Genomic DNA, 19,041 nt, shown 5'->3' with positions numbered 1-19,041 from the left:
TCCTAACCCTAACCCTACTGGACACAGAGTGAAGCCTGAACACCTCAGCGGGGGGGAGCTGCCGCCATTTTTAACCAGAGTGTGTGCAAAGTGACCGAAGAGTCACCAGCACGGGGCGCTGAGATGATCCGGCTTCGCTTCGTCGTCCACTGATCCACTGAAAAAAAAGCCTTCAGGTGATGCGCGTCCATGTGATTGGGAGGCGTGGCTTCAGGGTGAGCGCCGAGACAAAGGGGCGTGTGTTTACTTTGAAATCTGGCTGACTCAGTTTTAAAACCTCCTGTCCGACCTTTAAGACTTAAACTGTTCCTTAACGTTTTAAAGTGCAACAAGAAAAAATATAAAAGTCATCATGTCAGACATTTTTATTTTATGAATTACTGAGAACAGGATGATTTCATTTTATACTGTTTATTGTACTTTAAAGAACTTTATTGAAATGTGCTCATATGCATAAATCAAATTATTATGGACAAACAGCATCGTGTGGAAAGTGTAATATCTTTAATAGAGTTTAAGTCCTGTCTTCACTCGTGTGGTGTGTTGTGGGCACAGGTTGGTGTTGTGCAGAGTTTCAAAGGGCTCCTCTGAACAGAACCTGCAGGAAGACTTTGTCTCCTGCTGGTGGTGCAGCAGGTCAGATGTTTGACTTCAGCATGTCCACTGACAGACCTGGGTTAGAGCCGGCTGGTCATACAGTAGCTAACAGGCAGTGGTCTCAGTGAAGTGAAGAAGCTGCAGAGACATGAAAGCACTTCTGTTCAGTGTTGATAGATAATATTAAAGTAATGATTAACCACACAGGACGTTTTATTGTGTGTGTGACACACAGCTGCTCCTCCACAGTGAGTGAGAGGCTTCCTGACAGTCTCAGCTCAGGGCAGAGAATGTCACTCGGTCCAGGTGTTCAGGGGATGAAGCTGCAGGTTGTTCATCATTCAGTGAGTGTTCAGGACTCACAGTGACCAGCAGGGGGCGCCGCCTGCTGCTCCTGCTGCTGCTGTCAAACCTCAGTCTGTTCTCACTGCTGTGTGTGTCTGTGTGTGAAGCTCATGTACAGTGTTAATAAAACCTGCAGGAAACAAATCTGCTCGTTTGTCGTGTTCCTTTAAAATCACACACAGCTCCACCCGACTGTCCCCACCTGACTGTCCTCCACCTGACTGTCCTCCACCTGACTGTCCCCAACCTGACTGTCCCCAACCTGACTGTCCTCCACCTGACTGTCCTCCACCTGACTGTCCTCCACCTGACTGTCCCCAACCTGACTGTCCCCAACCTGACTGTCCTCCACCTGACTGTCCCCAACCTGACTGTCCTCCACCTGACTGTCCTCCACCTGACTGTCCTCCACCTCCACCTGACTGTCCCCCACCCGACTGTCCCCAACCTGACTGTCCCCAACCTGACTGTCCTCCACCTGACTGTCCTCCACCTCCACCTGACTGTCCCCAACCTGACTGTCCCCAACCTGACTGTCCTCCACCTGACTGTCCCCAACCTGACTGTCCTCCACCTGACTGTCCCCAACCTGACTGTCCTCCACCTGATTGTCCTCCACCTGACTGTCCCCCACCTGACTGTCCCCCACCTGACTGTCCTCCACCTGACTGTCTCCCACCTGACTGTCCTCCACCTGACTGTCCCCCACCTGATTGTCCCCCACCTGACTGTCCTCCACCTGACTGTCCTCCACCTGTCCTCATAGCTCAGACACAAAAGCACAAACGTCTGGACCAAAAGAAGTAGAACCACCCGAGAGATCGGTCAACGTGAGAGATAAAGACGCTGCATTCATACAGAGACTGTTCCCTCATCATCCACCCGTCCACCATCCATCCCCACTTCACACAGGGTCATGGGGTTAAGCAGGTCACCAGAAACACACAGGGACAAACAACCAGCTGCATTTCCAAGAGTTTAAGGAGGCGACTCAAGGACCTGATCACATTTTTAAAAAGCTTGATGGACCTCAGTGTCCCTGGTGGTCTTGGTATCGTTTGGACCCAGCAGCCATTGTTCAGCTAGCTGTGGCAGCACGTTGGGAAAATATGCATCGAGTCATGCAGAGTTCTTCATCAAGCTGAGGTGCAGAGATATGAACATGATCGCAGGCGGACGTCTGTCTTTGAACTGTTCTTTAATTCAGTTTATTATCAACAGTACACAATCTTTAGTTTTGTACAAAGAGGTATCAGTTATATAAAAACACAGACATACATGTACACGTCTGAATACAACCATACTTCAAGTGTCAGGAATCTTCCTGCCTGTGGTCTCCCTCCCCCGCCACGCACACAGAGCAGAACTGGCATCAGCTGACCCGATGATTAACCATCGGCCGCCGTCAGGAGCTAGATGGAAACCACTCATAAATACGCTTCTATGACCTGCAGGCGTGTCGGCACGGCGCCAGGAGCCCGGCGCTGGAATCAAAATGTACATTTTGTCTTGCTGCCTGTTGCCGTGCCGACACAATGACTGAATTAAATAATATTTCATGAACAGTATGGGCCTTAAATATTCTGGTCATGCGGTATGTTCGGGTGACGCTCACTTCATTGCACTGATGAGGAGCGAGCGATGATGGAGGTCTGTGAGCCTGCAGCTGCTACGCCTGGATGCTTATGTTAAGGAGTGTGGTTCAACATGGGGTTCTGGGCCAACATGAGGTCAGGAAAGTTTTTAAATGTTAATTTAACTCTGTTAACTAAGAAGGCTGGGACGAGCTGAGAGACCAGGAGACACAGTGCAGCTCACCCTGTGGCCACCAGAGGGCCACTCCAGAAGTGACTGACATAAAGGTCTGTAACAATTCATTTCTGCCCCCGGAGGCAGAAGGGGGAACTGCACATTGTGACACTCAGAGTTTGCATCTAAACAGAAAGCGCAACGTTGTTTCCAGGGACGTTAAATTGGGGCGGACCGGCTGGGAGACGTTTGTGTGACTTTTGAAGTGGTTAAAGTTGTCAGTGTGGATGGAAATGACAATAATCATAACATCGTAAACACATGGTTTGTTTAGTTTTGGTGTTCGGTAGCTTGTCCCAGCAGGTCCGTCACCTGTGTGCTGAGCTCTCCTGGCTGCTGTGCTTCATGATGCCTCGGGGTTAAAACTTTAAAAACCACTTTAGCTCTGGATGACATCAGATTAAATAAGAAAATATGAAGCATCATCCCAAACAAACGGACTTGAATGATTTCTGTTTCAAGGGTTGTCGGACCTTTTGTTGTGTTAAATGATCAGCTGCAGGAATACAAACCGTCCCTTTAACATCTTGGAGTCAGTTGAAAAAAGTCAATCTCTAAACACTAATACTAAAACTATAAGTCTCTCATTACACATTTGCCTTTTGCTAACAAGTAAACGCATTAAACACAGTATTTGGAAACAACAGGATCCTAACAGGATTTAAATGTAGGTTTTTTCGAGGGCCCACTCGGACTTTCAGTGTCCTCTCTTTGCAGCCATGTTTGGGCGGGGGGGAAACGTACCGTCGTATGTCCTCATGCAGGGTGAAATCTGGAGGGTGGGGGCTGAGGCGTCCTGGACTAGGAGGCTGGAGGTCGGAGCGCACGGCAGGAGTGGCAGCAGGCCTTGCTGTAGTACCAGTGGCTGCACAGGTTGACCTTCAGAGCCAGCAGGCAGTTGGTGGAGGGCCGATCCTGACAGCTCTCATCTGGAAACACCATCAGTCAGTTATCCTAATCCTAATCCTAATCCTAATCCTAATGCTGCAGTCTGCTGACGATTGTTTGCATTATTGATTATTGGTCCATGATTAATCAATCAGTGTATTCTGACATGTGATGGACAGACCAGCTTTAGAGCAGGTAAAGACGACGTCCCCGACCAATCAGAACAAAGTCTTCTGTACATCATGTGTGTGTGGACGCTTCTGGAAGACGTTACCTGGCGGCTCGGTGGGGCAGGGCTGCAGGGTGCACGTCTGTTTGGCCACCGGCTTGGTGAGAGGGTCACAGCCTCGGACCAGCTCCCGGCCCTGGTAACACTTCACGTCCCTCATCCTCACTCCCACACCACACGTCTTAGTGCACTGAGGACACAGAGGGACAGAAAACGACACGTCTCAGTGCACCGAGGACACAGAGGGACAGAAAACGACACGTCTCAGTGCACTGAGGACACAGAGGGACAGAAAACGACATGTCATGGTCCACTGAGGACACAGAGGGACAGAAAACGACACGTCTTAGTGCACCAAGGACAAAGAGGGACAGAAAGCGACACATCTAAGTACACTGAGGACACAGAGGGACAGAAAATGACACGTCTTAGTGCACCAAGGACAAAGAGGGACAGAAAGCAACACATCGCTGTCCACCGAGGACACAGAGGGACAGAAAACGACACGTCTTAGTGCACCAAGGACAAAGAGGGACAGAAAGCGACACATCGCTGTCCACCGAGGACACAGAGGGACAGAAACACGTCTTTTCAAACAGAATAAGATAAAAACATTTCAGAGTGTATTTGGACACTCCGGCAGGACGGCTCGTCTTCACCTCAGACCAGGGTGTGGTGTACCATTTGAAGCACGGCCTCTCAAAGCAGGTGTTTTCGTCCTCGGGCTTCTCGCTGCCTCCGCACGCCTCTTCGTCAAAGATCTGAAACTTTCCCCCGCTGATGCCGACGCACAGGACGATCCTCTGCTTCACGCCGCGCCCACAGGTGGTGTTACACTGCAGGGAAAAACAGCAGGATGTGATCAGTGTGTCACAGCAGGATCCAGTCCACGTGCCGAGGCCTCACCCTGTCCCAGTCTTGGCTCAGCCAGTGTGGAGCGCAGTCCCTCTCCCCACAGGGGTGGATGGCCAGCGGCTTGTTCTCCGCTGAGCACTGATTCTCAGGAACCACGCGACCCTCTGGAGCCTTACAGTACACATGACGCACCGTCTTCCCCTGGCCACACGAGCCCGAGCACTGCGACACACACACCGGGTCAAAGGTCACACAGGATGAGTCACGGTCAGGAGCAGAACTCAACAGCTGCACAGCAACATGGGAAATGAGGTGATGTGTGTGTGTGTGTGAAGACACTCACAGGCCCCCACTCAGACACAGTCCAGTGGCGCTCACATGGCGGCCCGGTGCAGTTTTTGATGTTCGGTAGTTTGGTCATCGGGTCACATGGTCTGGTCTCGTCAGAGCAGCGGACGTCGCGGGTCACCTGAGCCTTACGTCCACATTTAGCAGGACACTGGACGGAAGGATCAGATTATGATCAGCAGTGCGAACAACCGGCTGACGAGAACAGACTGACCGGTCAGGTCCAGTATTGATCATGTATCGGAGCTGAATGTAAACAGACTGATGTCCTCTGGTCTTTCTGTCAGCTGAAGCTGATTTAACCCATAAAACACTAGCATGCTGCTAATGGCTGCTGATTGGTCGGTTCAGGTTAGGACTGATGGGGACAGGAGGTCCTCTATAGGGGCTCTGCTGCTGCTGGTTGGATGTGTCCTTAAAGTAGCTTGTGGTGACGTTGGTGACCCTTTCCAGCCCCCTATAGGACTGGAGGTTCAGACAGTGGGAGTCTCAGCAGCAGGCCAGAAGAGACGAGATGAGAAACACGTCTTACCTCCGTCCACTCGGCCACCTCCCACTGTGGGCCACAGGCGGGGCTCTTACAGACTCGTCTCTCCATGGGCCTCTCCAGGTCGGCCATGGTGCAGAGGTCGCTGTAGACCGAGCTGTCCAGGCCCGGCGAGAGCATCTTCCAGCAACGGACCTGTCGGAACTGGAAACCCTCCCCGCAGGTCCTGGAGCACTCGCTCCAGCTGCTCGCCTCCCACCTGGAAGAGCACAGTCATCAGACCGATGGGTAACCAGCTCTCTGCTCCGTCCTGGCGCGTGTGACATACCTGGGCTGGCATTCTCTGCCGATGCAGAAGTCGTGGACCGGCTCTGGTCTGGTCAGAGCATCGCAGTACATATCGTGCACCTCGATGCCGTCATAACGGACACATGTGACGAAGGACTTCGACACTCCTGACAAACACAAGGCAGAGAACGTTAGGTAGGACGGTCTCCTATCAAACGTCCTGCACAGGAAGCAGAGCAGCAGACCAAGGTCTGAGGAGGAGTCAGAGGACGACAACAAGGACAGGAAACGTTACCTATAGAGCAGGTCATACTGCAGGGCTCCTGGGAGGACAGCTTCCAGCGGTACATGTCGGCAGCGCTCAGCTTCAGGTTCTTCTGGTAGAACCTCTGATTCCCCCTGTCGCACACAAACACAGCTGTGCAGGAAGTGTTGCAGGGAGAGGATGCAGCTTTGATAACATACTCCTGTGAGGATGCACGGGTCTCAGTGTGACCGCCTGCACGTCATCACATCACATAAAAATCACATTCCTCTCATAACCGGGCCGTTCCTCTGCCAGACGTTTATTTGAAACCTCTGAGTTTTACCTCGCCGGCTTCCCTCTATGTGAGCCAGGCTGAGCAGCGACGGCCGGCTGATGGCAGACCCTCTCCTCTGCGTCAGACTTCTCACTTTTTTTGCAAATACTTTGAGTTACTTGTTCCCTCCCCCATCTCCCCTCTCTCGGACGGGAGGGCGTGTTTAATGGCTGCTGTGTTTAGAGCGGAGACCCTGAACATGAATTATGAACGATGCGTGCAGGTCTGTATCTGCCTGGGTTACCTGGTTCTGTTGGAGCGGCCGGACGTCCTCTGCACCGTTTTGTTCTGGCCGGTGTTGTCTCCGCTCTCGTTGCGTTTGTGGCCCAGAGCGAACTCCAGCGTGTCGTTCAGGTCGAACTCGCCGCCCTGCTCCAGCAGGCCCAGCTCGGCCGGCCCCACCTCAGACGAGAACAGGCCGCCCCCCTCCGTCAGCAGCTGGTTGGTGGAGATGTTGATGAGCAGCTCGTCTGGACTGATTCGACCGTCCAGCAGGACCCTCCAGATGAGGTTTGGGGAATCTGGCCCTGTATCCAGGGGTCCACCGTCAGGGGCGGGTTTGGCAGTGCTGCCCATGTGGCTGCTGTTTCCTTCAGGTGGATCAAAATGGATAAATTCAGCTGGCGGAGCCTCAGAGAGGTGATGCTGCTGTTTGCATGTTTATCATTTGACAAGGACGTCAGCCTGTGCAGGAAGCCGAGCCTTTCAGCCCGCTCTCTGAGGGGTAATGGCCTCAGCAGGAAGGCAGCGATCCGTCCATTACTGCTCATGTTTGTGATGCAGCCATTTTCAAAAGAAGAAAACACCACAAAACTCTGAATTTTTCATCCACTGCTCGTCCTCTTTATGTGTCTCACTCATTCATAATGCAGAGCCTGCAATGGCCATCTCTCTCTCTCTCTCTCTCTCTCTCACACTCACACATTCTTTTCGACTACCTGAAAATTTTGGGGCCGCCGCTCCGTCCTGGTCACAGTCGATGGCCGCCGTCTCCTCATACACCTCGTTGGTCTCTTGGCCCTTCTGCCCGTCAGAACCTCCTGCCTCCAGCTCTCCACTGGGGGCCACCTGGTCATAAATGCTGCTGTTGGTGTTGAGCAGACCGCCCACTTCCACTGACACCTCGCCAGCAGAGGTATCTGATCCGGTGTAGACAGGCGGAGGTGGGACGGGCGGCAGGGAGTCTCGCAGAACAGTGTATTCGTAGGTGATGTAGGGCGTGCGGCCGTTCTGGTTCCACACCTGTGGAGGCGGGGTGGTTTTACAAAGGTTCAAACAGGGAGCAGCATGTCAGTGAGGGAGGGAGGTTTGACGTACCAGGATGTTGATGGCCTGATCAATGGGGCCTTTGGCGACAATGTACTCGATACCGGTCTCGTAAACGTCCATGGGCCGCCGGTATTTGAAGACGGTGCCCGCTGCATGGAAGTTCTGAGGACTGTCCACCTTGTAGGCACCATTAAAGAAGAAGTTTCCAGCCTGGTCAGTGACAGCTAAATGAGATCAAACAGAGAATTACCGATTTGGAATTCAGAGGGTTGATTGTTAATTGTGAGGGGGGGAGAAAAAGGTTGTTGGTACCCAGAACATCTGCTGATTTCTTCCTCTCGATGATCTGAATGTCCCAGGATCCTTCAGGGATTTGAGTGATAAAAGAGTAACCTTGACGACAGGAAGCAGAAAAAAGGTGGCTTTATTTTAACCAATCACATTTCTCTAATGATGTTACATCATTAAAGGCTTCAGTTATTGATTATTCATGTGAGGGCACCATGTAGGTGGGACCCACCCAGAGTTGTGGCTCCACGGCGGAAGTTCCCGGTGACCCTGCTGCAGCTGCTGCCGTCCCCCTGACAGACTCCACACTTATCCAGGGTGTTGGAGGAGAACAGCACGCCGTCACATCCGATGGGCTGAGTGGCGAAAAGGAATGAAATATGTAAATATCTACTGTTGTGATGCATGAAGGGGATTGTAGGTGCACAGAGTGAAGTAACGGAGCTGGACTCACCTCACACTTACCGTCCACGCAGACGCCACGGTAACTGCTGTACTTGCAGGACGTGCCGTCTCGGGCCGTCACCATCAGCTGCCTCTGCCCGTCGGTGGTGGTGCAGTGGAGGTCGCAGGGGTTGCTGGAGATGTGAACATAGTCGTCTGGAGACAAGAGAGAGAAACGGGGGTCAAAGGTCAAACCTCTTCCTCACACTAACAGGGGAAAGATGATCATTTGATGGAGGCGGTTTTTCTAAGGATGCTGAATGATGCTGACCTACACCCCGACCCAGACCCACCATCATGACCCGAGGTCTCAGCTGTGAGGGGCTGAAATCATTTTGTCTGCTGTTAATTTGGAGAAACGTTCAGTCACAGTGGAGGGAGCTGGATGAGGGGGTTACGGCTTCGATGAAGATGCCTCCCTTTAGAGATCTATCGGACAGGTCGGACTGGTACTGGCTGCTTCTGCCATGAACCTGACAGCAGGCCTGGACTCCACAGACCTCAGATGAGAGCTGTCATCATTAGCAGCAGAGCATTTAAGTCCTGTAATCTGTGAGGGTGTTGTTTGTCCAACACATCCCACAGATGCTGGATCAGACTGAGGCCTAAGGACTAAGGAAGTCAGCACCTTGAACTGGTTCCTCAAACTGTTCCTGAACCATCGCTGCTTCGTGGCATCCTGCTGAAAGAGGCCATCAGGGAACACTGATGTTCCCTGACTTTCCATGAAAGGATGGACATGGTCTCAACAATGCTAAGCTAGGTGCTGCATGTTAAGGTTTACCAGCTGAGCATCACACTGCCTCCAGCAGCTCTCCTTCCTCCCACCCTGGTTCCATGTGTTCTCCAGGTCAGAGACACATCCATCAGTGCTCAGACTGTCATGGTGATGGACTTATTCTTTAACCACTACACGCTGTTTAACAGGAACAGAGTGCAGAGTGAGACCTGAGACGGGCTGTGAGGCGTTTCACTGCTGTTATTACCGGGATAGAGAGGCTTCCACTGGTAGTTCTTCCCGTTGTAGAGTTGGGAGTTGAAGGACCAGCACTGCTCCTCTCTGAAGCTCCTCCCAGTGGCAGGACATTCCTGCAGAGCACACACACACAGTTATGTTACACAAATAAACTCCAGTTATTTGTGCATGGATGGGTTTCTGAGAACCAAGGAGCCCCGCCCCGGCTTCACTTTCCGACAGCGGCCGTCAGCTCCGTCCACCGGCAGCGTTTGTTTGAACAACGATGAGAAATAACGTGATGAACTGAGAGTCTGCGTGACTCACTTTAGTGTTGCAGAGATGATATTTCTTTGCGGTTCCTGTGCAGGTCATGTTGTCCTTCCCAGCAGCAACTTTCTTTCTTTGGACAGAACACAAACATTTGGAGAAATAACAACATGTTAGAAGTTTGTGCTGATCAAATCGGAGTTTTGCCAGCAGAGATTAAAAAGCAGTTACTCCAAATCTGCGGCTCATGATGGAGTCCTTCCTCTGCTTTGTCTGACGTGTCACACTGCAACAGCTTGTGTGTGAGAAATAAAACACAGAGTGTGTGTGTGTGTGTGTGTGTGGTGCAGACCTCTGCTTCAGGCAGTGTCTCTCCTGCGACATCACCCCCCCTCCACAGGTACGAGTGCAGGCCGTCCATTTGGCCCACTCCCCCCACCAGTACGTGGTCACCTCCAGTGCCTCCTCCAGACTGTTGGAGGCCACGCCCTCCTCCTGCACACACACACACACACATGCTGTGATAAAGAGCATCGCATCCTGCTCCTGAAAGCTGATTTGTGTCAGCCAAGGTAAATAATCCAGAATTTAGGCCCTGGAGAAAATCACTCCAGCTAGAGTGGGATTGAATCCAGATAGACTTTAATCTGGATACGTTCAAAGGTATTTTCAAACACACGTGTCCACGCTAAATCTGGCTTAACCCGGTTTAACCCGGCTTGTGGCGCCTCGTAAAATACAGAGTCCGTTCAGGCCGTGGTAGGACCACGTGTGCGCATACTTCACTTTTTTTTTTGTCCTGTGTCGCTCGTTCTTTTGTGTTTCGGTTCTAAAAGCAGTTTATTCCTTCGTAGCCCTGTGGAAAGGGGGGGGGCAAAGCTGTCATAGTTTGACGGTTGTTTACGGAAGTATCAGTGAGCCAGATGTAGGCCAATCTGGGTGGACTAAAATCAATCCGGATATATCAGGATTCACGTTGTTCAGATATATCCAGATACGGCCCGAATCCCGCTCTAGCCGGATTGATTTCCCCAGTGTGAACGGGGTCTTAAGTTAGAAAGCTACACAGTGACATTTTATGTTGTCAAGCTTTAGCTAACTTGCTAACATGAGCTGGTAGACGGTGCTATCCCACTGACTTCTACAGTGACCGTCATTTCTTCTAGCAGCTAACGACACCTTCGCCCATGTAGAAACAGCTGAAACGGACACAATAAATCCGATGTTATGTCTTTATTTCTCTCGCTGCGCACCTTCTCTATGATTATCGGATGATGTTTGGCTGACTTTGAAACGCTCCAGCTCAGATGACGGCCCACAGCTTGCTCACAGAGGCAGAGCTCCTCTGTGCTGTGTTCGGGTGCTGTTTGGCTCAGTGATAACTCTCACATGTGGCTCTGCACTGCTGCTGTTCCAGCCTAACGTGACCACACTGCTGCTGCTTTTAGGAGAATTAGCACGGGGCGCTGGTGGCGGCAGGAGTCCAGCAGCTGCAGCAGCAGCAGGTAATCAGGTGTGAACCAGCTGGAAGCATGAGGACGACGTGCGTCAGAGGCAAAGAGAACCCCGGCGGACGCACGTCAGGCTGTTTTGTGCGGGCGCTGCGGCGTGTGAAGACGTTCGGCATTTCACACATTCCTGATGTGCATTAGCAGCATTAGCTGTGCGTTCAGATTCATCAGGGCGACCGCTGGAATGTGCACTGAGCTCCTTGTAAAGGTGTGAGACAGAGCAGCTGTGAGAGAGGGCGAGAGACACTGCAAATACCAGACAGACGGCGTAAGTGAGAGAGTGACGGGGGAGATAGATGGGCACCGGAATTTGGCTGAGGATTGATTATCGGTTATTATTTTCACACTAGCATTATCAGAGTGGCGTACCTGCAGCCCCCTGGTGGACAGGTTCCCCACACACACCGCCAGCGTCAGGAAGCCCAGCAGGACCACGCCCGTCTCCCCGCACTGTTCCCACGACAACACCCTCATCCTGATCGATCACAGAGGAAGACACAGGTTAAACACATGTCAACAAAACACCCAACATCCAGCAGCTCCTGAGCTGTCCCTGACCACCAGACCTCCGTCGGTCCAGCTCTGGTCAGCTCCTGTCTGTCTTTCTAGGTGGAAGATGGGAGTGAAGGGAAGTGTCCTTATGTGAGCTGTGAATGGAGACATGGGGGGGGGACAGTGAAGGCAGCACATCAGGACTGTTTGGACTGACGGCCTCTTCACTTTCTGAGTGAAGACTAGAGACAGCTGCCTGCTTCTGTCCCAGATTGTCCTAAGCAACAATAGATGGACAAACCTTGAAAGACAATCACAAATTTGGGCGGAGCTAAGGCGGTGTATATATATATATATATATATATATATATATATATATATATATATATATATATATATATATATATATATATATATATATGTATGTATATATATATATATATATATATGTATATATACATATACATACATATATATACAAAACAATGTATTTGCAGCCGGCTGTAAACATGTCTTTTTCGCAGTTTAGCATGGACGTCGGTGTGGGTGTGAGCCAGCCTCTAGTGGACACACAGAGGAACTGCAACTATAATTTTGTTTGTCCTTTGTGTGAAACCACATCCAGGTAATATTAAATTATCTCACATTCTCTGCATGCTTAAAGCTTCGTGTTGGACTTTCAGTGCTGCAGCAGACATCAGTGTGAGGAAGAGGAGTCACTGTGTGAGCAGAGCGCTGCAGAGCTGCTGGTCCCGGGCAGGGACAGCTGCTGGAGTCTCTGCCTGCAGCGTCCACACATGGACAGGGGAGTGCTGGATCCAGACCCCCCCCCCCCAAAAAAAAAACAAACAAACAAGGAAGAAACAACCAAACGGAGAGAGAGACATTCAGGACTGCAGCGTGCGCTGCAGCGTGCCGGCTGCAGGTTTCTGAGTGGACTGGCAGTCCAGGGCCGGCTGGCGCTGCCAGGTGGAGGGCGACACAGACAGGCTGTTGAGAGGCTGCAGGTGTTGGAGACAGAAGTTGGACAGCAGAGGGTAAAGCCTGTGTGAAAGTTAAACAAGCCTCAATGTGCTGGAAGGACGAAGGTAAGTTTCCTACGGCTGCACACAGGTAGGCCTTTGTTTGGCTCCTCAGACTGTGAGGAAGTGTAGATGTCTGTATGTAAAGGCTGACATGAAGCGGCACAGACATACAGGAAAAGGAGGGATGGAGCTGGATCTGCGGGTGGAATGACTCACCGAGGCCTCATATTTAAATGTAAAGTGTTCATATACATTCGTCCCGGGACAGACGGGCTCACGGTGTCCTCAGGTCCAGTTAGCAGCCTTGTTAAATAAGCAAACAGCTCGTCTCGCCCTGTTTGCTGTCTGGCTTTCTCTGGCACTAAATATTGGTGACAGGTGTCTTAAAGCAGGCGCAGCAGCACCTGGACTTCATTATCCAACCAGACGCAGCTGGAGCCCGGCCAGCTGCCAAACACACACACACACACTCACTCAGTCAGACACACACACACACACACAGTCAGACACAGCTACACACTCAGCCAGTGGCGTGACTCAATACACACACTGTGCACGTTCATTCTCAAGCTTGAGCCACGTGCACGTGCAGGTATGCAGACGCCCAATCATGGAAGACACACACACACACACACACACACACACACACGACTAACCTAAATGTCAAACCAAACCTAAACACGGCCTGAACGTCTCACTGAGCCACAAACATCTGACCAAACACACTCAGCCTGTGCATCTGTCTGTTCAGTGCTGTCACACACACACACACACACACTGTGTGTGTCTCATCCAGACAGGGTCTTCCTTTTTCCTTCGTCCCTCTGCTGTCATTTCCCAGCCAGGGGACAAAAGTAAACACCGTCCCCTCGTCCTCCCCCTCCCGCCTCCCTCACCCCTGTGCCGTCCCCACCCTGACGGCCTCCTGGGGCCCCTCACTTCTCCATCTTGTTTTTGTAGCCCTGGCAGCCTCCGCAGACAGACAGACAGACAGACAGCAGTAGTCTGTCCCCTGAGAGGCTGGATCGGAGCAGACCGATATATCAGACCAATACTGGACGTTTATTGTCTCGTGGTCCACCTGCAGCACAGAAATCACTTTAGTGTTTCAAAGTGCGGATTCTTCAACGTCTGTCAAAACACACCACGAGCCACTTCACAGCATCCTCCGTCCTGAGTGGACACATCAGCCATAGAGGACCTCCTGTCCCCATCAGTCCTAATCTGAACCGACCAATCAGCAGCCATTAGCAGGATCAATAAATGCTGAGCTTTTTGTCCAGAAGCAGGTGAATGGAGGTCTCACAGCGCCCACCTGGGTGCCAGTCTCAGTGCTGGACTCTGGTCTGCTGTGTGGAACCTCCAGGCAGGTTCAGAGGTTAGATGAGAGCGTCCACTGGCTCAGCTCTCTGTCCACAGACCTGCAGCCAGCACAGGATCACCTGAGGGTCCAGAGCCTGAGGCGACGGATCAGTGTGACCTCACTGTGACTGTAAATACATATCGATGAGTGTCTATGACATCATCATTCTGAGGCCCTGTTGGAGGCTCTGACCGTCGCCATGTTGGCAGCATCATAGTCTGCATTCACTCCTGACACAGGCGAGGAGGTGGAGCCAGGGAGGCAGGAAGCTTACGGTGATGTTTTAAAGCCAGCCCCCAGAGGCCACAGGGGGAACTGCAGTTTTTACAGCTGTCACATGCAGTTAAATGTAGATAATGAATATTCAGCTTGACTTGAAAACAGGAAGTTCAGCACCGGAAGTCACCTGTCATGAAGTGAGCTGAGGGCTGGTCAGAAACCGCTGTGGGTCTGTGTGGGCTGGACCAGGATGTCTGCCACTCAGAGTCTGACTCCTTCGTACAGAGGCAGACTGAAGACAGGCAGGCTGAGGCCAGGTCAACCAAGTTCAGGTTCCCCCGAGGGCAAACAGAGGCCGGCTTGAATTGCTCACACTTGAACTTTGACCTATTTATTGACTCACTCGTCAGAGTCAGAGTCCATCTGTGGATCAGATTCACTTCAACCAGGCCTGAGCATAGATCTAAAACTGTCCAATAAACATGTCAGCAGCCGGCTCTTGGTATGCACAGCGGAGGATTTTTGTTTAGCTCATTTTTATAATATTAAAACTTAAACATTTGCATAATTGTGGGCGTGGCCACATTGACTGACAGGCGGGTGCAGACTCTTCTACTTCCACCTCAGCGGCTCATCAGAAACCTGCGGGTGATGTCACAGACATCTGTCCAATGATAGATCAGAGACGTGTTTTAGTTATGGTTCTGTGAGGCAGTCCCTGGTGGCCACTGGAGGAACTGCAGCTTTGCAGCTTTGGGGCTTCACCTCTCATTTCTTAGTTAGAAGACAAATCTTTTTCCTCTGTTTTCTCAGTTGCCATGGTGATAACCCCCCCCCCCCCCCCCCCATCTATCTGAAATCTGATTCTTTGCCTGAAAAAAGCAACAATAACAAACATGCAGGCATTTCTCTTCTAATCATCAGATCAGTGCTTCTAATTTGTCAGAGTCAGGTTTCATCCTCAGACGGAGGAGAACGAGCTCTGATATCTGACACCCACGGCTCCCGGCCAACCACGCGTCAGCAGCAGAGATCCTTCTGTACGAGCAGACGTCAAAGTTCTGTGTGTGAAACTGGATTTCAGTGCTCTGCTGCAGACCCACAATAAAACCCAGAATCTACTGTTTGACAAGTAGCACTGGCACGAGGCTTAGCCTCTACCTCACACACACACACACACACACACACACACACACATCTCCAACAGCTGACACGCTTCCAGACAGACTTGGGCCTCTCCAGGAACACACACACACACACACATGCTGGCACAAAAACACACACAGACTCTCCTGAACCAGAGTCAGAAGTATTTTGTGGATTTGTTTTGGTCTGGTGCAAAACACAAGTCTCAGATGTGCCCCGTAAACACACACACACACACACACACACATTACCAGAGAGCAGAGGCTAACCACACCGGCACATGCAGACATGCAAAGAGCCAACACAGACACACACTCAATCAGAAAGTACACAACTCGCACAAACTCTCACACAGTCAACACAGAGGAGCTTTCAAATATTTACCCACTCACCTCGCCTGCAGCAGTCCAAGGGCGTCACGGTCTGTGTTGAGGATGCCGCTCAGTGTGTGTGTGTGTGTGTGTGAATGTGTGTGTGAATGTGTGTGTGTGTATGTATGTGTGTGTGTGGGGATGTGTAATTGTGTGTTAGCGTGCCAGCGACAGTGGTGGTGTGTTGGTGCTGTTGCTGTGGAGTGAAGAGGGAGAGACAGACAGAGGGAGGAAGAAAGTGAGGAAGGGAGGGAGGTAAGGTGTGCTCTCCCTGCATCCCTCTTCCTCCTCCTCCTCCTCCTCCTCCTCCTCCAGCAGGAGCAGCAGAGTGGCAGCAGAGGGAGAAGGTGGGAGGATCACGGTCAGCCCTGGCTGGCTGCTGTGCTTTTTTTTCTCTCTCTAAATCAGACGGAGTTTATTAGCATCCACTGAGGCACTCTTGGCTATTGTCTGCCTCCATCTTTGAGAGACCAACACATGCATGGACACACACAGACACACTGGGGACAGCAGGGAAACCCCCCATTTCCCACAGTGCTCGGCTCCCCTGGGTCCTCCGCTTCAGTGTCCGGATGTCCTCCTTCATTTTCTCAGCTCGCCCTCATGTGGACTTTCTGTAAGCGGATCATGTCTCAATTTCTGCCAAAACAGACACTGACGTGCTGTTTTAAACAACATTAATAAAGTAGTGCACTAACAACATGAGACGCTGCTAATCTGTGGATTTAGGACGGCTGTGATGTCCTGAATTTTATCCAATTGGAGATCAATCTGAGCTGAGTGGACAGGGAGGAGAATGTGAAGTGAAGTTCAGCCTCAGTCTCCTGAAGAAGCAAAAACAGATGGAGGAGGCCGGCGACGCAGACGTAGAGAGGAGTGAATGATGAGAGGAGGACGAGCAGACGTCTGTCTGAGGACCACCGTGCCGTCCTCCCTCCTCTCCTCTCCCCTCACCTGCCTCGCTCCTCTTCCTCCTTTATTACGACTGCTGCGTATGTTTTTCTGTATCTGCTGTCAACTCTCGGCGTCTCGCTCGTCCTCTCCTTGTGTCTCCGTCTCATTTATCCACTGCTCTGTCTCTCTGCAGCGCTGCACTTGTTCTTCTCTGTCTCTGGATCTGATGGAGTTCTGCTGGTGTCTCTGATTAATCCCGGCCAGAAGCAGAAGAACTCCAACATGTTTGTACACAAATCACATAAGAGAAACTTTGCTTCGATTATTCTACCACGGTGTAACATAAGAGCCGGGCTCTTCCACAGAGTGTGTTTTGGGAGTGAAGATAACAAACATCTCTCTTAGGCCTCCCTCCATCCAGTCCTTTCTTTCCCTCTCCTGAGCCTGCTGCCGGTGAGTCTGCTGGCTACATTAGCCGCTGCTCTGCTCCATCGCCAGATTTACAAGCTGATAGAGAGAGTTCGGGGAGGCTGCCAGCCCAGAGGAATATGCCAATTAGAGCTCAGCACCCTCCACATGACAACAACATAAAAAGCTATTAAGAAAGCGGGTTGGTGTGCTTTTTGTGTGTGCCCATTTGCAGCGTGCCAAACAAAGTCTGGAGTCATTAGGGCTGCAGACAAAGGAGCAATTAAAGCAGTTATAAATGCAGCCGCTCAGAGGAGGAGAAAACTCTTAAATGTGTGAAAGCAAAACACGGATCTGTGTGTGAGAACAAACACATGATGTGAATACAAACAGCAGGCCTCATTGTTTCAGATTCATGGACTCCACTGCGTCAGAGGGAGCGATGAAAAGGGCCGGCGCTGATCCACACATGCCGCTGGACCAGCGTCTGCAGGAGTCAGAGCCTGGAGCGAGTGGATGAACCAACAAGCAGTGTCACAACCTGCAGTTCCTCCAGTGACCACTAGAGGCTGGCTCCAACAATGAGCTGATCCCCGCAGACCGCCATGTTCAAATGTCCAAACTCACAGCAGAAATAAATGTGTTTACAGCCTTCCGTTACATGTTTGTCCATATGTGTTAGTCATGAGCCGCTCGGTACACGTGTGTCGGTTCTGGGTGTTGTTCGGTTCAGAACGTGCACATCAACTAGTGCAGGAGCCATTTTCTCCCACTGGCACAGAGACAAATGTTGCAGAATTGGCGACTCTCTGACTAAATCTGCTGACTTTCTAAACCTTTTTGTTGTCAATAGCGACTAGCCACGAATCTGGTGACTGTATCTGGTGCTTTTGGAAACTGTCGTGAAAACACGCGTCGTTCTGCAGCAACCGTGAGCTGCTCCGCCGCCCTAAAGCACTGGCAGGCGGTCAGTCTCACAAGAGCTTCACGCACCCATTCACCACGCCCACGCCGACATTCAGACCAATCACACAATTCAATTCAATTCAATTCAGTTTTATTTATATAGCGCATATTACAATCAGACATCGTCTCAAAGCGCTTCAGAGGACTGTGGCAAGGAAAAACTCCCTTTAAGAGGAAGAAACCTTGAGCAGGACCCGTCAACTTCTGCACACAGCAGACAATCGACAGTGACTGAGAGCAAGAAGGAGTTTCTCTGTTCTGGTGGAGTAGCAGCCTTAATCCTGCTGATCTGTGTCCTCAGAACCAGGAGCACCAAGCCAGATCCAGCCTCCGTTCTGGTCTCAGTCTGGTTATTCTGGTCCAAGTGTGATAACCAAGTGAACAAACTGGTCACGAATGTCAGCAACGAGAAAAACAGCTGCGTCCCCCCTGCTGCTGGTGTCCGTTTCTCCCCTTTCTCCCACTCTCACACAGTCAGCCGTGACCTCCTGACCTCCAGGTGTCAGGCTGGGGTCACATGACCCACACCTCCAGTGACAGTGGCACTAATGAAGACTGCCTCACTTTCCTTTCACACGCAGGCTGGCAGCAGGTGGAAAGCCTCGTGTGGGCGCCGCAGCGTCACGTTGGCAGACACAGGCTGGCAGAGGGCGCGGTGCCGCCGCCGCAACGTTTCCAAACAACCATCAAGCCTGAGAGTGAGTCTTCAGCCTCGACCCCGGCGGCTCGAGTTACCGAAACACTCGGGGAATCTGAGGCGTGGAGCGAAAGCCATCAGCAATACTGCACCCTTTGTGTCAAAGCCTGGAGCCCCCGAGCAGGTGGAACAGCTGAGAGGAGCAGGAGGAGGCAACTGCTGCTCCGCCAGCATCACACAGAAAGACAAATACGGCTTCTTCAAGAGGAGGCATGAGCCTTAGAAGGAAACAGACACAAAGACCTGCGTTAACCTTTGAATGTCCAGCACATCCATGGCCACAAATCAGTGAAGAA

At 51.4% G+C, this 19,041-nt stretch overlaps 1 protein-coding gene across 1 annotated transcript; it reads right to left on the bottom strand.

Moving 5' to 3' along the window:
- Positions 1 to 3,552: 3,552 nt before the first annotated feature.
- LOC114441698 (ADAMTS-like 2) lies at positions 3,553 to 13,023 on the bottom strand. Its single transcript, XM_028414741.1, has 19 exons — positions 12,898 to 13,023; positions 11,534 to 11,639; positions 10,006 to 10,148; positions 9,711 to 9,786; positions 9,415 to 9,517; positions 8,439 to 8,584; positions 8,217 to 8,340; positions 8,009 to 8,089; positions 7,745 to 7,920; positions 7,366 to 7,669; positions 6,672 to 7,017; positions 6,142 to 6,245; positions 5,887 to 6,013; positions 5,604 to 5,817; positions 5,067 to 5,222; positions 4,775 to 4,945; positions 4,528 to 4,704; positions 3,914 to 4,058; positions 3,553 to 3,680 (listed from the first exon to the last, which is right to left on the bottom strand). Exons 1-19 carry the CDS (start codon positions 12,933 to 12,935, stop codon positions 3,553 to 3,555), a joined length of 2,865 nt encoding a protein of 954 aa, XP_028270542.1. The 5' UTR covers positions 12,936 to 13,023.
- Positions 13,024 to 19,041: the final 6,018 nt, after the last annotated feature.

The sequence above is a fragment of the Parambassis ranga genome, chromosome 9 (assembly GCF_900634625.1).
Source record: "Parambassis ranga chromosome 9, fParRan2.1, whole genome shotgun sequence".
NCBI classification, from domain to species: domain Eukaryota; kingdom Metazoa; phylum Chordata; class Actinopteri; family Ambassidae; genus Parambassis; species Parambassis ranga.
The sequence above is the reverse complement of the archived record's forward strand: the minus strand, read 5'-3'. Positions and strand labels throughout refer to the sequence as shown.